The following is a 20,945-nucleotide window of genomic DNA, read 5'->3' on the forward strand; positions in this document are numbered from 1 at the left end:
ACCTGGTTCTGAGGCTGCAGGCTTCTTCAGGAGGGTCGAGGGAGGTCCTTGGGTGCCGGACTCGGGGTCACAGTCGCCGTGGGGTCGTCCTCGTGGTCTTTGTTCACTCCGGCACAGGCCAGGCTTGGCTGGTGCAGAGTGTGCGGGGTTCGCGATTTTGGGCTGCTGCCAGGGATTAGAAGTAGGTTTTGAGTAGAGCCTCTACTCACGGAAGTCCCAGGGGTTTAGAGTCAAAAGTTAGCCAGGTCCTCCGGGGTTTGTGAGGTTGCTGGCCACAAGAGATGCCGGGTTGGAGCAGGAGCAGGTTTGAGGATCGACAGGCCGGTAGGGCTGGGGCCAAAGCAGTTTGTGTCTTCCTCTTCTTAGCAGCTGCAGGGCAGGTCTTCTTTCTTCTAGCTCTTCTTCGGATTCTGGAATCTGGGGAAGGAAGGTTTAGGGTGCCCCTAAATACTAGATTTAGGGGCGTTACAGGTAGGTGTAGGGCAGGGACCAATGGGTCCCTGTCCTGGGATGGGTACACCCTCTATCCTGCCTCTCTCCTGTGGGAGGGGGGCAGTAGCCTAGTCCTGATAGGGTAGGGCCTCCCATCTTCAAGATGGCGAGAGCCCGGAGATGTGCTTCACCTCTCTTCCCCCACCTGATGGGTGGGGTTGGCAGGCTGGCACATCCTCTGTCCTTATTTGGGGTTTCTGGCCAAGCTTCCCGCCAGAGTGGGGGGTTGCAGTGGCCTGGGGAAGCTCACAAAGGCGGCATGCCTTTGAAGCTTCCCCCTGCCCATCCTGGGGGCGGAGTTTTAGCACCTCGCCCAGGATGTGCATTGTTGCAGGCCCAGGAGAGCAGGGGCTCTCCTTCCCAGTGGTCCAGCAACATGTCTGCTGTGTGACAGCCTAGGCAGCCTCAGAACAGATGTGGATTGTAGGTTAGGTTTTAGGGGGCATCTCTAAGATGCCCTCTGGGGTGCTTGGTACATTAAATCCCACACTGGCATCAGTGTGGGTTTAATGTGCTGAGAAGATCTGAAAGAAACACGTTAGTTAGATTCCTCACCTTAGAATATCCCCAGGCTGGATCCGGAAGAGTTTTTCGTCTGCAATACCACTTGCGCGTCGCTAGGCGTCGTCTGCGGCTCCGCGTCCGTCGTTGGCGTCGTGTGCCGTATTGACGTCGGAGTACTTAGACGCCGCCCTCGCGCGCTGACGTCAGTTCTTCTTCTTTTTTCCGCGCCAGTAAGCGCCGATCCGGGAGAGCTACCCCTTTTAGTCTTTTTTGACTAAATATTTTGATCCCTTTTGATCTTTGTCAATCGACATCTGGTGCTGGTAGGATGCCTGGGTTCAAGGCTTGCGACGATTGCCACCGACTGATGGCGGTGACCGATCACCACCGCCGGTGCCTCTACTGTTTGGGAGTCGACCACGACGCAGACTCGTGCTCCGACTGCAAGGCCCTGACCTCGAAAGCTAGGTGGGAGCGGTCCCGTAAGCTTCTCGAGCTCCGACACTCGGCTTCGCGCCCTTCTCGATCCCGGTCCAGGAGGAGGTCCAAGGATCGGTCGCGGAGCCGCCATCGCTCGTCTGGCTCGAAGTCTTCGGGTAAGTCCAAGCGATCTAAGAAGTCCAAGAGGCGACACCGCTCTTCGGACTCCCCTCGCCGGTCGCGCGACTCGGCCGAGGGTCAGGGTGGTTCCACCCCCGCGGCTCCGCAGGAGCCGCGCACGTCCCCATACCCGCCGGTCCCTGGGACTGACGCAACGTCGGCGGAGATCGGTGCCTTCCTCTCGGCCATGAGGAAACTACCTCCGCCGTCGACGCGCGCCTTTGGGCCCCGCGGACTCGACTGGGCGACCTTGCGCGCCGGCGGCTCCGGCGCTGTTGGAGGCTCCGGCCCCGCAGGTCCCCGAGGGGCCCATGCCTGGGCCCCCGTCGACGCCGGTCGACCTCGTCACGCCTCCTCCGCCGGCGCCGACTCCGGTTCCACCCCCGACGCCGACTCCGGTCGACGTCGTTCCCCGGTTCAGCCCTTGTCCGGACCCGATGCGGCGCCCACCGACGCCGCATCCGACGCCGCTCGAGACTCACTATGTCTATCGTCCGGCTCCGATCATTCCACCTGTTTACCAGGAATCGGATGACGGGGGCGACTGGGAGGGGTCCGATGACCCTATGGCCGTTCAGGCTCAACTGTCACAGGACTGGGCAGATGAACTGGGGGAGGCCAGTGGTCTGGATACCTCACCGGACACTGGATTCATCTCTCCTCCGACTGTGGCTTCGGAGGAGGGTGCTGCTTTTTCCGTGGTGCTGCGCAAGGCTGCCGCGGCCCTCGGGCTTGAGCTGCCTGCCGTGGCTGTGAGGACTAACATCCTCACTGAGGCGCTTCAGTCTGCAGCAAGCTCCACTGAGCCTCTGCTGCCATTCAATGAGGCCCTCTCTGACGTTCTCCAGGGCACCTGGTCCAAGCCCTCCACAGTTCCTCCTGTGGATAGAAACGTCGCCAGGCGCCACCGCCCTGCTCCGGGCGACCCCAGTTTCCTGTCGCAACACCCCACCCCCGAGAGCCTGGTTATCCAGGCCTCTACCTCCCAAACCTCCTTCCCGTCCGCTCCTCCGGACCGGGATTCCAAGAGACTGGAACAGTTTGGCAAGAAGCTGTTCTCCTCCCTCAGTTTAGGCCTGCGGTCTTTAAACACCGCCTGTCTCTTGGACCGTTTCTCCCACTCTCTGTGGGATACGGTGGAGGACGTGCTGCCCCTGTGCCCGGAGGAGGCCCGGACGCGACTTTCCCAGGCTCTGGCCGATGGGAGGGATGCAGCGCGCCATGCAATCTGGTGTGGACTTGACACCACGGACTCGCTGGGTAGGGCGATTTCCACCACGGTGGCGCTTCGGCGTCACGCCTGGCTGCGGTCCACGTCCTTTTCGAGGGATGTCCAGAGCACTCTCATGGACATGCCCTTTGATGGCGCTCGCCTTTTTGGTGAGAATGCGGACAGTGTGCTGGCTCGCTTTAAGGACTCCCGGACTACGGCCACGTCCTTGGGCCTTTCGGCCCCGCGGCCGCAAGCTTCCGCTTTTCGCCCCTTTCGTGGCCAAGGAAGGGGCGCCTCCTCACGTCTGCAGAGCCACCGGCCGCAGATCCAACCTGCACGCGGTCGCGGTTTCCGCCGAGGCGGTTCTGGAGGACGACGCGGTCAGTCCACATCCACCCCGGCAGCATCCGCCTCAAAGCCTTCCTAGTCCGAGCTTTCAGGCCCATTCATCGCCAGTGGGAGGCAGAGTTCGCCATCACCTGCTCCACTGGCGTACCATCACTTCGGACAGGTGGGTGCTGCAAATCGTCCGAAGGGGCTACTCCCTCCCCTTCGAGACGACCCCTCCAGCCATGCCACCGCAGCACCACCGTATCTCGGAGGATCATTTGAATCTTCTGCGAGTTTCGGCCCTCTTGGCCAAAGAGGCCGTCGAGCGCGTTCCGAGCCCAGAAGTAGGTCGTGGTTGTTATTCCCACTACTTTCTGGTTCCCAAGAAGGGCAAAGGGGGCCTACGCCCTATCTTGGACCTCAGGAACGTCAATGCCTTCCTCCGGAAGGAACGGTTCAAAATGTTGACTTTGGCTCAGGTTCTAGCTGCCCTCGGCCCTGGAGACTGGATGGTAGCGTTGGACTTGCAGGATGCATATTAACACATCCCCGTCCTGCTGGCCCACCGGCGTTACCTGCGGTTCACGGTGGGCCAGGAGCACTTTCAGTTCACCGTGCTCCCCTTCGGCCTCACCAGTGCCCCTCGGGTGTTCACGAAAGTGATGGCGGTGGTCGCAGCTCATCTGCGCAGATCAGGGGTTCCAGTCTTCCCCTATCTCGACGACTGGTTGTTGAAGGCGGGCTCGCCCCAGGCAGTCGTCTCCCACCTCCAGACTACGGCGGATCTCCTGCATTTGCTGGGGTCTTCCATCAACGTGCCGAAGTCACACCTGAGTCCCTCTCAGGAGCTCCTCCTTCATCGGAGCGGTTCTCGATTCGGCGCAGTTCCGGGTCTATCCGCCGGAACAGCGGGTCCGGGATATTCAGGCCCTGATTCCCATCTTTCGGCCTCTATCCTGGGTTTCGGTCAGGCTAGTGTTGCGGCTTCTGGGGCTGATGGCCTCGTGCAGCCTACTAGTGCATCACGCCAGGCGGCGCATGCGGGCTCTGCAGTGGGACCTGAAGTTTCAGTGGGCCCAGCATCACGGCAACCTGTCGGACCATGTCTTGATCTCGGAGGGCACTGCACAGCAGTTGCAGTGGTGGCTCACGGACAACGATTGGGTCACGGGCAAGAGCCTCTCCCTTCCCAAACCGGAGCATGTCGTAGTGACGGATGCGTCCCTCCTGGGATGGGGTGGCCATATGGGAGAGGCGGAGATCAGAGGCCTCTGGTCTCCGGTGGAGTCTCGCCTCCACATCCACCTGTTGGAGTTGAGAGCGATCCGACTTGCACTGAAAGCCTTTCTTCCCTCTGTCAGGGGAAGTGCCGTGCAGGTGTTCACGGACAACACCACCGCCATGTGGTATTGCAACAAACAGGGCGGGGTGGGGTCGTGGACCCTTTGTCAGGAGGCTCTGCACCTCTGGACGTGGCTGGAACACCAGGGCGTCACCCTAGTGGTTCAACATCTGGCGGGCTCTCTGAACGACAGAGCAGACGAACTCAGCTGCCGGTGCATGATGGATCACGAATGGCGTCTGAACTCCGAAGTGGCACAAGGTCTCTTTCAGCAGTGGGGAGAGCCTTGGTTAGATGTATTCGCCACCGCAGTGAACGCGCAATGTCAGCAGTTCTGCGCGTTGGAATTTCCAAGGCGGCACTCGCTCGGCGACGCTTTTCGTCACGAGTGGAGTTGTGGTCTGTTGTACGCCTTTCCGCCTATACCACTTCTGCCCAGAGTGCTGAAGAAGATCAGGCACGACCGGGCCCAAGTCATCTTGGTGGCTCCGGATTGGGCACGAAGGTACTGGTATCCCGAGCTACTCAGTATGTTGACCGATCCTCTGATACTTCTGCCCCTTCGGGAGGATCTTCTGTCGCAGCAGCAGGGGACGGTCCTCCACCCGAACCTGTCCAGTCTCCACCTCCATGCGTGGAGATTGAGCGGCGGCAGTTGATGCCATTTTACTTGCCTCCTGAAGTCTGTGATATCATTCTGGCAGCCAGGCGTCCCTCCACAAAGACGGTATACGCCTGCCAGTGGAACAAATTTGTGGCATGGTGCACAGCAAAGGCTGTGGATCCCCTTTCCGCCCCTCTTTCTGAGGTTCTCCTCTTTCTTCTTTCTTTGGCCCTGCAGGGCTCTGCCCTGGGCACCTTGAAAGGTTATCTTGCTGCCCTCTCTGCCTTCTTACGGCTTCCTGATCAGCCTTCTCTTTTCAAGTCCCCTGTGGTTCAACGCTTTCTTAAAGGCATTACTCATACGTTCCCTCCTGTTCCTTTCGTAATGCCTCAGTGGGACTTGAATCTTGTTCACATTTCTGATGTGCGCTCCCTTTGAGCCTCTTCACAATTGTCCTCTTCGTCTTCTGACGCTTAAGACTGCTTTCCTGGTAGCCATCACCTCGGCTAGACGGGTGAGTGAGCTCCAGGCTCTATCGTCCAAGCCTCCTTTTCTATCTGTTCATCCGTACAAGGTTGTCCTTCGGCCTCGTCCTTCCTTTCTATCGAAAGTGGTGACTCCCTTTAATCTTGGGCAATCTGTCACCTTGCCCACCTTCTTTCCGCCTCCGCATCCTTCCAAAGAGGAAGAGAGGCTCCACCGTCTGGACCCAAAACGTGCGCTCTCCTTTTATTTGGACCGCACAAAACAGTTCCGGGTGGACGACCAACTTTTCGTTGGATACGTGGGTGCTAAGAAGGGAAAAGCTGTGCACAAACGGACCAGCTCCCGGTGGGTCGTTTTGCGCATCAAAATCTGTTACTCCTTGGCGAAAAAGGACCCTCCTGTTGGGCTGCGCGCCCATTCTACTCGGGCTACAGCGGCTACTACTGCTTTGGGACGGGGAGTCCCTTTGCAGGACATCTGTCAGGCGGCTACGTGGTCTTCGCTACACACGTTTGCCAGGCATTATTGCCTAGACAGCCAAGTCCGGAGGGATGGCTTCTTTGGCCGTTCTGTCCTCCAGGACTTTCTGATGTGATCTTGGTTCGCAGACCCACCACCGGGGTTGGTATTGCTTGGGTATCTATTCTAAGGTGAGGAATCTAACTAACGTGTTTCTTTCAGATGAACAAGTTACTTACCTTCGGTAACGATGTATCTGTAAGAAACATTAGTTAGTTAGATTCCTCACCGACCCACCCATCCTCCCCGTTCTGCGAACTGACATCTAGGGTTGAGGTTGTCCTTTTCAGGCCCCTAGACTTTTTTGGCACCAGTGTCGGTCTCTTGCATGGCTCTGCGTTCCTGGCGCGGAAAGCTATGTACAAGAACTGACGTCAGCGCGCGAGGGCAGCGTCTAAGTACTCCGACTACGTCATTACGGCGCACGATGCCAACGACTGATGCGGAGCCGCAGACGACGCCTAGCGACGCGCAAGGGGTATTGCTGACGAAAAATCTTCCGGATCCAGTCTGACGCCTGGGGATATTCTAAGGTGAGGAATCTAACTAACTAATGTTTCTTACAGATACATCGTTACCGAAGGTAAGTAACTTGTTCTTTGATACCAAACTTCTCTGTCTTCAGTGTTGCCATTATGGTGCTGTGGGGTTCGTGTTTGACGAGCTCTCCGCACCATGTACTCTTAAATGGCAGCACTGCACTTACAGTGCCCAGGAATGGACCTGGATACTGTAGGGGCACAGGGCTCCTGCTCCTGTGCCCTCGCCATTGGCATAGGGCACCCAGCTAGAGGGGTGGCTGATGTATGCCATGGCAGTGTAGGTGATGGGCATGGCACACAGGGATGTGTGCCATGTCGACTCTTTGTTTTGTCTTGCACCCAGACATCCAGCCTGCAAGGGGGGGGGGGGGGGGGTGTGTGTGTGTGTGTGTGTGTACATACAGGGCCTCTAAGGGTGGCACAATGAGTGCTGAAGCCCTTAGAGGCCTTCCCTGGTCACAAGGCCCTGGGTACCTAGGGTACCATTTACCAGGGGCTGACATGTGGTCAGGGTTCGCCAATTTGGGTTTTGTGTGTTTAGGGAAGGAACATAGGCCCTGGGCACCTGATTGGCAGGAGTCCAGGGCACACTCAAAGTACGTTCAGCAAAAAGTGGGGACATACCATGCAAGAAAGATGGCACTTTCTCACAGGGTCGCATTACAAAGGCTTTGTTTCTGGGCTCAGGGAGTGAAGGCTCCCAGCCCAGGGGTCCAGAAACATGTCTCGTGGTGGCAGGCTGGTGTGTACCAGTCAGGGAACCCACCAGAGGCTGGTTGTTTTTCAGGGGGCATTTCTAACCCACTGCCCTGGCATAGGTCAGCCACCCCACTGGCTGGGTGCACTATACCAGTGGTGAGGATACAGGTGCATGAGCCCTGTACCCCTACAGTGTCTAAGCCAATTCTTAGACATTGCAAGTGCAGTAATGCCATTAGGAGTATATGGTACTGGGAGTTTGTCATTACGAACTTCACAGCATCATAATGGCTTTACTGAAAACTGGGACGTTGGTGTCCAACTTCTCAGCAGATTAAACCCGCACTGACAGTGTGGGATTTAATGAAAAATGCACTCGCAGGGTATCTTGAAGATGCCCCCTGAAAAACGACCTAACCCTAGTGTCCAGGCTGAGTGGCTGCTCGCCAGCTGCCACAACCAGACATGTTTCTGGACCCCTAGGCAAGAGTTTGCTGCTATCGAGGGTCTGAAACCATGCACATCCTGGGACTAGGTGCCAAGCCTCCTCCCTCACGATGGGCAGGGTCCACAAAAGGGAAGCTACAAAGGTGTGCCGCCTTTGTGAGCTACCCCAGACCTTTGCTGCTTCCAGCCACTGGCCCCCACCGGTTCTGACCCCGACTTTGGGCAGGAGACTTGGTGGGAAAACCAGGTGAGGAAGGGAGGTATGCCCACCTTTGCCAACCCCACCCCTCAGGTGGGAGAGGTGAGATGAAGCACAACTCTGTCCCACCATCCTGCAGATGGGAGGGGGGGCCCAGCCAACCAGAGAGAGGCATATGCCGCCTCTCCCACTATATGATGGCATAATAGGGGGTGTACCCACCCCAGGGAAGGGACCCATTGGTCCCAACCTTTACCTATCGGTAACGCCCCTAAATCTAGTATTTAGGGGGCAACCCTGAACCTGGTCTCCTCAGACAATAATTGAGAAGAAGGACCGAAGAACCCGTCTGAAACTAAGAGAACGACGACTCCCCTTGACTAGGCCCCAGCCCTACCGGCCTGTCCCCACCTCGAACCTGCTCCAGCGAAATCTTGGTGTGTCCTGCAGCCAGCAGCCTCAAGAATCCTGAGGACCTACCCTGCCTTCCAAATTTTTTCCCGTGAGCACTGGATTTGCTCACAAACAGACTCTGGCCCCAGCCAAAACTGTGAGTCTGCACCACTCTGCACCCGACGCCTGCGGCCCGAGTGGCCCAATACCACAAGGAGTTCTCTCCGGCAATCCTGACCTGAGATATGGTGATCTCTGACCTTCCTCGAATCTCCAAGCGAAGCCTGCAGCCTCTTTCTGGAGGATGCCCCATGACCGCGACCAGAGCTGGTAAGAAAACCCGATGCCTAAAGACACCTCTGCACCCTACGCGCCACAACCTTGGATGGCTCAACTGACTGTGTCCCAACTTACCTCTGCAACCTGGGATCACCTCCAGAAGATCTTCGTCCCCAAGCCTGCAGTCTTTGCTGCAACCGGAGAATCCCTATTGAAAACAGGGCACCCGACGCCAAAACAGTACCCTGCACCCAGCCGCCCCTGAACCGCTGCGGGTGTAACTTGGGTGTTAACTCGGATCCCTCTTTGCCCTGACCCTAACACCAGGAACTTTGTTCCCACCACCTTGTGGTCTGCTCGTGAGCAGCCCCCTAACCTCCATTGGATAACATGGTGTCTCAGCAGTCTGCACCCGGCCGCCCTAGTGCCGCTTACGGTGCTTTGAGAGTGCATCCTTGAACCTGGGGAAACCCTGGTTCTAAACCCAGAATACCAACTCCCTCAACTAAGTACTTACCTGTTTACCGATAATCAATATTTCTCCATAGGAATACATTGACTTTATTCTGGGAAATTGTTTGTGTAGAGTTGTTTTTATATGAGAACTAGAAAAACTGCAAATGACTACAAACTGCTTTACTTGGTTTTTCTCTAGGAAATGTCCCAGTGTGAGATCTAGGAATATTACACGGAGCAGAAAAATTAATCCATAAAGTAATCAAAAGTAGTCTTAACAGTAATTTCCATTGTATTGAAAAGATTTACAAACCTGTAATAAAGACATTTTCATTCAGCTTGCTTGTATTGTTCAAATTGCCTTGAAAGGTACCATTTACACTTGCCTGTACCAAGCTTGCTTGGTACTAGAAAATAAATAGAACTAAATATTTTGTTCAGTCTTTAAGTGTGTGACATCATTTGCTGCCTGAGTGTGTACAACAAATGCTTAACACCACCTTCTGATAAAGCCTTACTGCTCGCCCACACTACCACAAATAGAGAGTAAGGTGCTATCTACTTTTACCTCTGCCTACCTTTTGGGTTCCACTGGACTCTGTGCACACTATACTACAGACACAGCTGCTAGGGGCATAAACACATATATCATGCGCAGAAGACATGCATGGCTAATTATTTCTGGGTTCAAATTTGAATAACGGCAACATATTTTAAATGTCTCATTCGATGGGGAACACCTCTTCGGACCAGCTGTGGGCACTCAACTTGGAAAAAATAAAAACGGACACCAACATAACCAAATCAATGGGTGCCTTACAAACCACAACACAAAAGCAGCCCTTTCGAAGGTACCACTGCAAAAGCCCCTACTTCAGAAAATAATACCAATCACGTTCAACAGCAACAATACCACCAGTGGGGGCGTGGTTACTATTGTGGAGGCTACAAAAATAACTAAGACCGAAAGAGAGGCACCCCAACAAGGGCACCTACACCAACCAAACGCCCTCCCCTCCATCGCCGCCACCCACTACCACCACCACAGAACACCAGTCGGTGGAAGGCTACTACAATTCCGTCAGCTGTGGAAAAAAATTACAAGCCCTTAGAAATATTCAGACAAGGATATTGCCTAGAAAAATTTCAACTACCACAAAATATTCCACCCAAAAAGCAGGTCTTCAATCCACAGCATCTACACCTGCTCAAAGAAGACAAAGGCATTACTACAAAAAGGGTCCATCAAAATAATCCCACGCAATTATCAAAACAAAAGAGTGTACTCCGTTTGTTTTCTAATACCAAAGAGAGATGGAACTCTAAACTCATTCTGGATCTGCGGCCACTCAGTCGCTTCAGACTATCAGAACATTTTCACATGGTCACATTACAAGATGATAGACCACTCGAATGTTGGTTATTGCTACTGTTCAAGCATATTGCCGGTTTGGTACACAATTTGAAGATCTCCATTGAGGGACCACCAGTTGTTGGACAGAGACTGGGGGGATTCTTATGCAGAATTGCTTGTAAATTGGAACTGTTTTAATGTGTGTCGTGACCTGCACAGCCGCAAATAAAGAAATTTAAAAAAAAAAAGAAAAATGATGATAGACCACTACTTCAAACAAGCGACTTCATGACCGCACTTGACCTGAAGGGCTCTTACTTCCACATTCAAATCCCTCAAGCAAACACTGTTATTCCAATTATTTTCTAAGTGAGGGTGTTACAGTGCGAGTGTTGACAGTATGTAGTACTGGACTTACTACAAACGTATAAGTTACTATAAAAGTGAAAGTGACATCAGAAACCTCTTTAGAAACAAATAACCTTGAGACTCAAATGAGTAATTACATTGAGCCTAACCTCTTATGTTGTATATGTGTAATCTTCTCCGCACCATCCACTAATAGTCAGTAGCATCTAAACGGCAGTGTGAGTGAAAAGGATATTTTAGATACGTCCTTTTTTATGAGCATACCCAACCAGCTGAGCCAAGCTATGATGTGACTGTGCTCCTGCTTGCACAACTCTGTACCTCGTTCCTTCCACTGTTCCAATTCCAGGAGTCTGGTGTACACCATGGCAGCATTATGTCCACCCCTTCTTTCAAGCCTTATGCTGGTTGTTTTTCTCCCTGTGTCCTCTACAGCTGCACCTTCAGCTAAAATCCTCTTTCCTACTTTTGTAATGGACCTGGCCTAATGCTCACTTATATAAGCCTATTGCCATTTCCTTCCATCCAGTGAAGTGAAGGAAGTGAGAAAGTGGTGGGGATAAATGCTTGAAATACTAACACTTTTAATTACTGTGAGCTGCACTCCTGTTCAAGTTTGTTGCTTATTGAGCCACCCCAGATACGAGGTAACAAAATGCAAGTTTACCTTGTTTCAGCTCCAGTAGGAACAGTTTAGCTCAATTGTCAGGTCATGTCTGCTCTGAACAGGACCACAAGCAACCACAGAGCAGTTTCAGGCTTGTTGGGCCCGTGTTTAATGGAAAGGCTGCTGCAGCCAGTATGTAATGGGACTGCAAAAATCACTAATGTTAAAGAAAAGTTTGCTAAATCTTTCATGCTTCCTGTACATTCTTTGTAAAACCCCTTTGGCTTGTTAGTGCTTGGTCACATCTTGTTTCTTTGTTTTAGGTTGGGTGAAAATACTGTAGAGTCATCAAATACCTCAGATGTGGAATCGGCTCCTGCTTCCAGTGTAAAGGAGACTACCTCATGCAGCATTCCAAGGTACTACATCAGTACATTACAGTAACTTTCATTGTTAGTTTTTATTAGTGAGGTGAAAATACAGCTACAGTGTGTGACGCAGAGTCTGGCCCAGTGCATTGCAAGGTCATACATTTCTTACCTCCGTCATGATATATTATAAGTTGCCTACATAGTGGAGATTTTTGGTGGGTGACTTTTGACATTATATGGAGTGTTTTCAGCTTACTATCTCCATGCCTCTCCCCATTATCAGTTGTTGTCATGTCCGTCAGAAAATCAAACTCTTACATAGCTTACAGTTAAGCCTCTGTAGACAAAACTAGTGATGTTAGGTCCAGATGTACGAACATTAGGAATAGCGATTTCCTAATTACTATTGATGTATGAAACTTTTAATTCTAAATTAGCGATTCCTAATAGGTCGCAATTCGACCTAAGTCATAAATGTTATAAGGTAGGTTGCTGTTTGCAACTCACTAGAAATGATTGTCTTTACAGGGATATTGGCCTGCTGGGGTCAGCATACCACTGTGTCTGTAATTGCTTTAAAATAAAGCAATTTATTTTTCTTTGAAATACAGCTCGTTTTCCTCAAAGGAAAACGGGATACGTGTCAAAAGAAAATAATGTTCGAGGCAGATGAGCTGCAGATTACACACTGTGCATAGATCGCCATCTGGTGTTGGGCCCGGATGTTTGCAGTTGTTTTTCTTATTGGAAAGTCTTTGGAAGTCCATTCTCAGATTGTTTTTTTCCGCCATCGGGCTCGGATGTGTTCTTCGCTCTCCGGTTCCGAACCGTTTCCAGTTCCTCATCGGCGCGCAATCCTTCCCTTCCGCGGTATTGTTCTCGATCACGATCTCCCCACTCGACGCGAGTCATCGATAACCTTCGATTTCAGGCGTCGACGCAGGCCTTCGAGCCTACCTCAGCTCCGGTCCTGGCTCATAGAAAGGACTACATTTAAGAAGTGTCCTGGATGTGGGTCCAAATTTCCCCACACCGATCTCCTTGAGGTGTGCAACCTCTGCCTCTCCCCAGAACTCGAGGCTCGAGACTGTCCGGCGTGCAAATCCTTCCGGTCCAAGAAGACTATTCGAGACCGAAGAGCGAGGAGAACCATGGCACACGCGTCGACTGCAATCCCCGACGACATCTTCGGAGAAGGCGTCGTCGACTGCAATCCCCGACGACATCTTCGGAGAAGGCGTCGATGTTCCCGAGGACCAGCACACCGAAGAGGGTCTCGTCCGTGCCTCCGAAGCCGACGACTCAGATGTCGAGGACATCACTCTGGCACAGAGGGGCGTGAGTACTACTATCGAACCCCACCCTCGACGGCATCGAAAAAGGCTTCGGTCACGCCTTCGCCCTCGGGCCTAGGCCCGACCAAAGAGACTGCTTCACATACCTTGCATTCGGGCCCGGTTAATAAGCCCATCAAGCCTTCTGGCAGCTCGAGCCAGCCTGCCGTCGGTGCCGAGAAACACTCCGCACCGAAAAAGAAAATGGCTTCCTTCGCGCCGAACTCCACACCGAAGCACTCAGCGCCGAAGACAACCTCTAGCTCCTCGGTACCGACACCATCTTCGGAACCGCGCAAGAAATCCAAAGCCATCGACACCCACACCTCGAAGCCGAAAGCTATCTCGGAACCGAGGAAACAACCGGACATGTCTAAACCACACAGTTCAAAACAACAAACCTGATGATTCCATGACTAAAAAACCTACGGCTCCAACACCTTCGGCGCCGACGGATCGGCCTCTCACAGAGGAACTGTTTTGGCCCGATCCACTCCAAAAAACACTTACTAAAGACCCTAAAACTGGACATTTGATGCTCAGCATCAAAAAGAGACCGCTGGACAAGCCTTCCCCAGCTCCACCTCCAAAGAAAAGAGACTTTGGTACCTCCCCTTTGAGACTACCCTCACCCCCTCCTCCGCCGCCTCCTCCACCGCCAACTCCACCGCCTCCTCCATCTGCTCCACCTCCCCCACCTCATCATTCCCCCACACTCTCTCCGGATGAGGATGATGACTATGTCTATGAAGACATGGGGGAGGGACCCCATGACCAACCCACAGGAGACCCCACTTCTACTGGCTCCCCAGACCCATGGGACGACTACAACATGTAGAAGAGATATCAAGGGAGCGAATAACGAGTGAGGAAAAATGAATCCTCCACTTGCTCCCGGATGTAGCCAAGGGAAGAGCAGGGGGAAATTCCCTTGGTGGAACTAGAGCTCTCACACACCCAGCGAACTAGATGTCATGCTTCATCATATGAGCTTGCCCCTCGTCAGGTCTGCGCTGCAATACCTGACGGGCTCCCGAACCGGGGCTCTTTATTGGGGATCTTTCGTTCCTGCCGGTCAGTGCATGGAGGTGAGGGGCCTAGTGTGTGTAGATGTAAATGAAAGTGGGTTTAAAACGGGTCAATTAGTCCTAGTCGATAATTTATTCAGAAGGTAAACTGCCTGATTAAAATGTTGTAGAGTGGCTGTGTACTAGAGGTAAGGTATCTAGTCGTGTAGCTCTACTCTGAATATCAACATGTTTCATGCCTTGTATGTCAGGAGGATCTGGGCACTTCTTCAGGATCAGAAAAACCTATCTACACTCCGTGGTAAGGTGCGTTCTACATACCACGTTCTCAGGTCCGTGACCTGAAAAGTAAGTTAGGGATAGTTAAGCATGATAATATGTCATAGTTTATTAATGTCTCTTCTTAGTGCTAACAGACATCAAATTTGGATTGGTGAAATGAGGGTATTGTCACAATCAAATAATAGACTAAAGTCACCGTACCCACAGATAGGCACCTCACGGCATAGGTTTTGAATTTGATCTATGTGAGCTAAGCGTGATCAATATTGAAGAAATAATAGTAAAGGTTAAAAACTGAATAAAAGTTAGATATTGCTCATGGAAAAGGCTCTAAGCGTAAGGGGAGGGGATATTAGATGGCTTGACTCACCTGGTCTGTTACTTAAGGTTACTAGCAACAGTCCTGGCGGTAACCCACAATGGACACCGATTGGTTCATGTAAAATATAAGTAAAAGTCAAAGATGTAGAGTTATAGATATCAATGAGAAAAATTCAGTACGCAAAGGTAGGCAGTGAGTCTACCCGGGGATGAGCGCTACATCGACCTGTGTAGGGCGAATCCCACTCACAAAACAACCGCGGACCGGTGACTAAGGTGGTGAGCGGTAATGGAGATTCCGCCACGCATCGAAAGTTCACCGGTCGGGTCGGGAGGGAGAGAAACTGCACTCGGGCGAGGTATACACTAAAGCAACCCAGGTTTAGCTCTCAGCGGTGGGGGAGCCGAGATCCTCATCTGAGATCTGTATCAAGGAGACGGAGAGTTCGTCGAAGAGCACTTACCCACGTCAAATAACGCCGGGCTGAGTCACCTACCCTGCTGCCAGGAACCAGGGTGGAACCTGGTAAAGGTTGTGGCGGGAAGATATACCGTGCATTTCCGAGGTGAAAGGCGTTGTTACGTAGGGGGCGTGTAACGCGCATGGAGCGTCATAGGAGGCGCTCGCGTGTAACAAGTAATGTTAGGTGTTCCTGTTGAAGCAGGTTTAAAAACGTGGTGGCCATATTGGTACAGAATAGAACTGCGTGACTAATGTAAAGAATTAATATAGTGGATAAGGATACAACTTCCACAGTAGCAAGGGGACTAGCTATTTGTTATATTAATGCAGTGCCTGGTGAAGCAGTGCAGAGTGGTATAAAAGTATGTTATAAATAGCGTCAATTCCCATGTAAGTATATACTGTGCAACTCCGTGGTGGAAGGCGTCGTTACGTAGGGGGCGTGTAACGCGCATGGAGCGTCATAGGAGCAAACGATGACGGAGAAGGGCAGGTCATGGACGGGGGGATAGCCCCGGAACAAGAGGGGTACATCGCATAACTCAACACATAGCTATTCCTAGGACTGCATGATACGAGAGGACGGAGACGGCTACCTGCGTTGGTTGGCGGGGACTGAGGGAGGGGGAGGGAATGTAAAGTTTTCATAGTGTTTCAGTGTAGGGACTTAGTTACGAAGGTTTCTTGGTTGATTTGACGCACAGCCCTGGAAGGACTCGCATATCCTCGTACTATGCACTATATAGTTGGTGGGGGGCTTTGGATTAATCCTCAGGGAGTAAGCTGATGAATATTGAGTATGGAGTTGTATGTGATTGTACAAAAAGCCAATAAACTACGTGTTAAAAAAAAAAAAAAATGGAGCGTCATAGGAGGCGCTCGCGCATACCAAGTAATGTAGGTGTTCCTGTTGAAGTAGGTCTAAAACGTGGCGGCCATATTGGTACAGAATAGAACTGCGTAACTAATATAAATAATTTATATAGTGGATGAGGATACAACTTCCACAATGGCACTATCTATTTGTTATACTAATGCAGTGCCTAGTGAAGCAGTGCAAAGTGATATAAAAGTTTGTTGTAAATAGCGTCGATTCCCATGTAAGGTAATCCTAAAACCAAGTAGCACGTCAGTAAAAAGGTGTTGTGGGCCCGTAAGGTGGCAAAGTAGGAGCATATGGAGGTCAAATACCATCTGGGCACGACACTTCAATCCAGGGGGTAAGTGAGGCCATAAATAGATGGACATACCGGTGCTGGAAAACTCACTCCATGATTGTTGAGGTGATGGTTTAGGGAGTGAGCCCCATGGGATATCATCGAGTCCCTCAGTATGGGATGATAATCTATGTACCCATCGCTGTTCAATCCTGAACAGTGATGGTTTGGAAATCTGTGAGTGCGATTCCAATACTATCCTGTGTATTGAATCTGGGGAGTGTTGAGCCTCAGTGTAGTGTCTGTACATTTTAGTTGTGACTCGTTGGCAGCGTATGTTGCTCCTATATTCAATAATGCGTGTTTTGACTGGTCACATGGTTATTCCTATGTATTGTAAACCACATGGACAGGTGATCAAATAAATACACTGTCTGGTGTTGCAGTTGGGGAGCAAGTGGAGGATTAACTTTTCCTCACTCGTTATTCGCTCCCTTGAAGACGCTATGGGGTTTAACCAACTGGTACATAGGGCTGCACACTACCACTGAGTTGATCTCCATACAGACCCCGTGGAGGAGGACTTCCTATTAGACACTTTTGATACCACCCACAGGGCCACTTCCATTCTGCCCATGCTGAAAGGTGTTATCAAACATGCGCCAGAGGTCTTTAAGGACCTGGTCAGAGCCAGGGTCATCAACCCTCGCATTGAAAAGATATATAAGGCCGCCCCTACAGATCCCACCTACATCAGAGGGCCCGCACCACTAGACTCCCTCGTAGTCTCCACTGCAAGGAAACGTGCAAACTTCCAGGCATCAGGCGAGACACCACCACCTGATAAAGAATCCAAACTCCTCTGGCAAGCGAACTGCATCCCATGCTGCCAACATATGGCGCATTGCAAACACAGAAGCGCTTTTAATACGTTACGACAGGGCACATTATGATGAGCTAGAAGCCATCATGCAACACCTCCCTGACAAGTACAAAAATAGAGCCAACGAGCTAATCCAGGAGGGTAAAACCATCACCAACACCTCCATACGCTGTGCCCTCGATGTTGCCGACACCGCCTCTAGGGCAATTAACACCAGCATCCTCCTCCGTAGGCATGCCTGGCTACGGATTTCCGGTTTTAAACCAAAGGTACAGGCTTCCATCCTTAACCACCCTTTTGACCAAGAACATCTCTGTGGCCCAAACGTAGACGTTGCCCTTGAGAAAATGAAGGACACCGATACAGCAAAATCTATGGGAGCCTTACAGTCACGCCCTCCTAGGCGCTCCTTTCGCCGTTCTTCCTTTCTAACCACCTCTAGAGGCTACTCCTCTGACAGCGCCTCTACTTCCTAGAAGCCCCCATACAATCCACCTTCACTAGGGGTTACCAGAGATGTGGCTACAGGGGTAACAACAATAAAGGCAGAGGCAAAACTAATACCTCCCGCTCTGCATCCACCTCTACCCAATGACTTCCCTTCACTCCCCCCTAGACCATCCCATCCCATCCCACTCCAGTTGGGGGCAGACTCCACAATTTCCTTCATGTCTGGGCTACTATCACCTCAGACAAATGGGTTACACAAATAATTCGGTCAGGCTTCTGCCTCGAACTAAAATCAACCCCCCCCCCCAAACATTCCACCAAAACAACGCCCAATGTCACAGGAACATTCGTCACTTCTCAAGCAGGAGGTAATCTCCGTCCTACAAAAGAGTGCGATAGAGCCAGTTCCTACCCAACAACAAAATATTGGAGTTTACTCCCTATATTTCCTCATACCAAAAAGGGACGACACTCTAAGGCCCATCCTGGACCTCAGACCCCTAAATCACTATATACACTCGGACCATTTCCACATGGTCACACTCCAGCAGGTACTTCCCCTGCTCTCCAAAAACGACTTCCTTGCCACCCTAGACCTCAAGGACGCCTATTTCCACATTATCGTTCACACAGCTCACAGAAAGTATCTCAGGTTTGTAGTGGACGGTCAACACTATCAATACAAAGTGCTCCCATTCGGAGTCACCACAGCGCCGCGAGTGTTTACCAAATGCCTAGCGGTTGTGGCAGCACATCTGCGAAGACAACACATCCACGTCTTCCCATACCTGGACGACTGGCTAATAAAAGCCAGCTCATACAACCAGTGTGTACAACACACTCACGCCACTATACAGCTACTTCACGAACTGGGCTTCACTGTAAACCACACTAAGTCCCAGCTGCAACCGTCCCACATAAAACAATACCTAGGTATTGACACGATAGACACCTTAAGAGCGCTAACCTACCCCAGTCCTGCCAGGATAGCAAACATTCAGGCCCTACACGCCAAATTTCGACCAGAACACTCACTTCCAGCTTGAGTGTTCATGCAACTCATAGGAATGATGGCCTCTTGCATGTTCATAGTACCTCATGCAAGACTCCAGATGCGTCCTCTCCAAGAATGCTTAGTGCGCCAATGGAACCAGGCCCAGGGTCAACTGACAGATCTGGTGTTGGTAGACGGTCGTGCCCATCGCTCTCTGCAGTGGTGGACCACCAAAAACCTTTCCAAAGGGCGACCGTTCCTGGATCCTGTTCTTCAGATAGTACTGACAGCGGACGCATCGCTCTCCGACTGGGGAGCTCACCTACAACATCACACCATGCAGGGCAGGTGGACACCAACAAAAGTTGCTCCACATCAACTACCTGATACGCATTTCAAACACACATATCAGGCAAGGCCGTCCTAGTCGGCACGGACAACATGACAGCCATGTACTATATACAGAAACAAGGAGGCACACACTCTCTGCAGCTCTCTCAGCTAGCGCAGAGCATATGGAGATGGGCCATACCCCAAAAAATCTTTCTCCTAGCCCAACATGTCCCAGGAGTCAAACACTATGGCCGATCTACTGAGCAGACAAACACAACAGATCCACGAGTGGGAACTACATCCACAAGTTCTTCACCCGTACTTTCAAATGTGGGGGCATCCACAGATAGACCTCTTCGCCACCCACAAACCCCAAATGCCCAAGCTTCGCCGCCAGATATCCACACCCATTGTCCAAAGGCAATGCGATATGGATGAACTAGTCAGGCAAATTTGCGTACGCTTTTCCGCCTCTCCAACTCATTCCATTAGTGGTGCGCAAACTACAACACTCCCTTACTCTCATCCTAGTAGCTCCAACTTGGGCCAGACAATCGTGGTACACCACACTGCTGGAACTATCTGTAGTACCACACCTCCTAACCCAGAACCATGGAGAGATCAGGCACCCGGACCCAGCTCAACTCAACCTTGCGATCTGGCTCCTGAAATCCTAGAATTCGGTTATCTGAATCTTCCCCCAGACTGTATGAACGTCATTAGAGAAGCTAGACGTCCTACCACTAGAGCTTGCTATTCAGCCAAGTGGAAACGTTTTGTAGTTTGTCACAACAATAACTTCAACCCCTTAGATGTGTCCATACAACACATCATAGGCTATTTATTACACCTACAAAGATGCAATCTAGCCTACACGTCTATTAGACTGCACCTTGCAGCCATAGCGGCGTATCTACAAAACAGGCAACATCTGTCACTCTTTAGAGTACCTGCCATAAAAGCCTTCATGGAAGGCCTCAAACGAATAATTCCCCCCAGAGTGCCACCCTCACCTGTGTGGAACCTAAACATCTTTCTCACAAGACTAATGGGGCCTCCCTTTGAACCTCTGCACAAATGTGAGCTTCAATTCTTAACATGGAAAACTGTTTTTCTTGTAGCCATCACTTGCCTCCGAGTCACTGAGCTACAAGCACTCACCATTCAAGAACCCTTTCTGCAAATGCACCACAACAAAGTGGTTCTCCGCACTAACCCTAAATTCCTTCCTAAAGTCATTTCTCCCTTTCACCTAAACCAATCTGTGGAACTGCCTGTATTCTTTTCACAGCCACAGACGATCACAAAGAGCTCTCCACACATTAGATGTCAAACGAGCGTTGCTCTACTACATTGAAAGAACTCAACCCTTTCGTAAGACTAAACAACTGTTCGTGTCTTTCTCGCCACCACACAAAGGCAACCCTATTTCCAAGTCTGGGATCGCTAGGTGAATTGTTAAATGCATACAGATTTGCTACCACAAAGCAAAGCGAACACTAACTGTTCCCCCCCAAAGCCCACTCTACACGTAAGATGGGGGCTTCCATGGCATTTTTAGGGAACAATCCCTTAGATGATATCTGCAAAGCAGCTACATGGTCTACACCGCACACTTTCACTAAACACTATTGTGTAGATGTGCAAACTAAGCAACAAGCTAGTGTGGGCCAGGCTGTCCTCAAAACACTGTTTCAAACAACTGCAACAGATACTGGTGGTTGCCGCTAGGAGCGAGTACTGCTATATAATCTATGCACAGTGTGTAATCTGCAGCTCATATGCCTCGAACGGCAAATGCTTCTTACCAGTATGCATCTGTTCTTGGCATGTAGTGCTGCAGATCTACACACGCCCACCCTCCTCCCCGGCTACCTTTATCTGTTCCAGTTTC

At 51.3% G+C, this 20,945-nt stretch overlaps 1 protein-coding gene across 2 annotated transcripts in view; it reads left to right on the plus strand.

Annotated features, from left to right (window-relative positions):
- The window catches only part of MTF2 (metal response element binding transcription factor 2), a 404,555-nt gene that overhangs the window by 346,947 nt on the left and 36,663 nt on the right, over positions 1–20,945 (plus strand). For both annotated transcript variants that reach the window (XM_085602198.1, XM_085602199.1), the window contains one exon: positions 11,759–11,854. In XM_085602198.1, coding sequence (XP_085458324.1) covers positions 11,759–11,854 — 96 coding nt within the window. The remainder of the gene's footprint in view (positions 1–11,758; positions 11,855–20,945) is intronic.

The sequence above is a fragment of the Triturus cristatus genome, chromosome 4_2, assembly GCF_964204655.1.
Source record: "Triturus cristatus chromosome 4_2, aTriCri1.1, whole genome shotgun sequence".
NCBI lineage: Eukaryota > Metazoa > Chordata > Amphibia > Caudata > Salamandridae > Triturus > Triturus cristatus.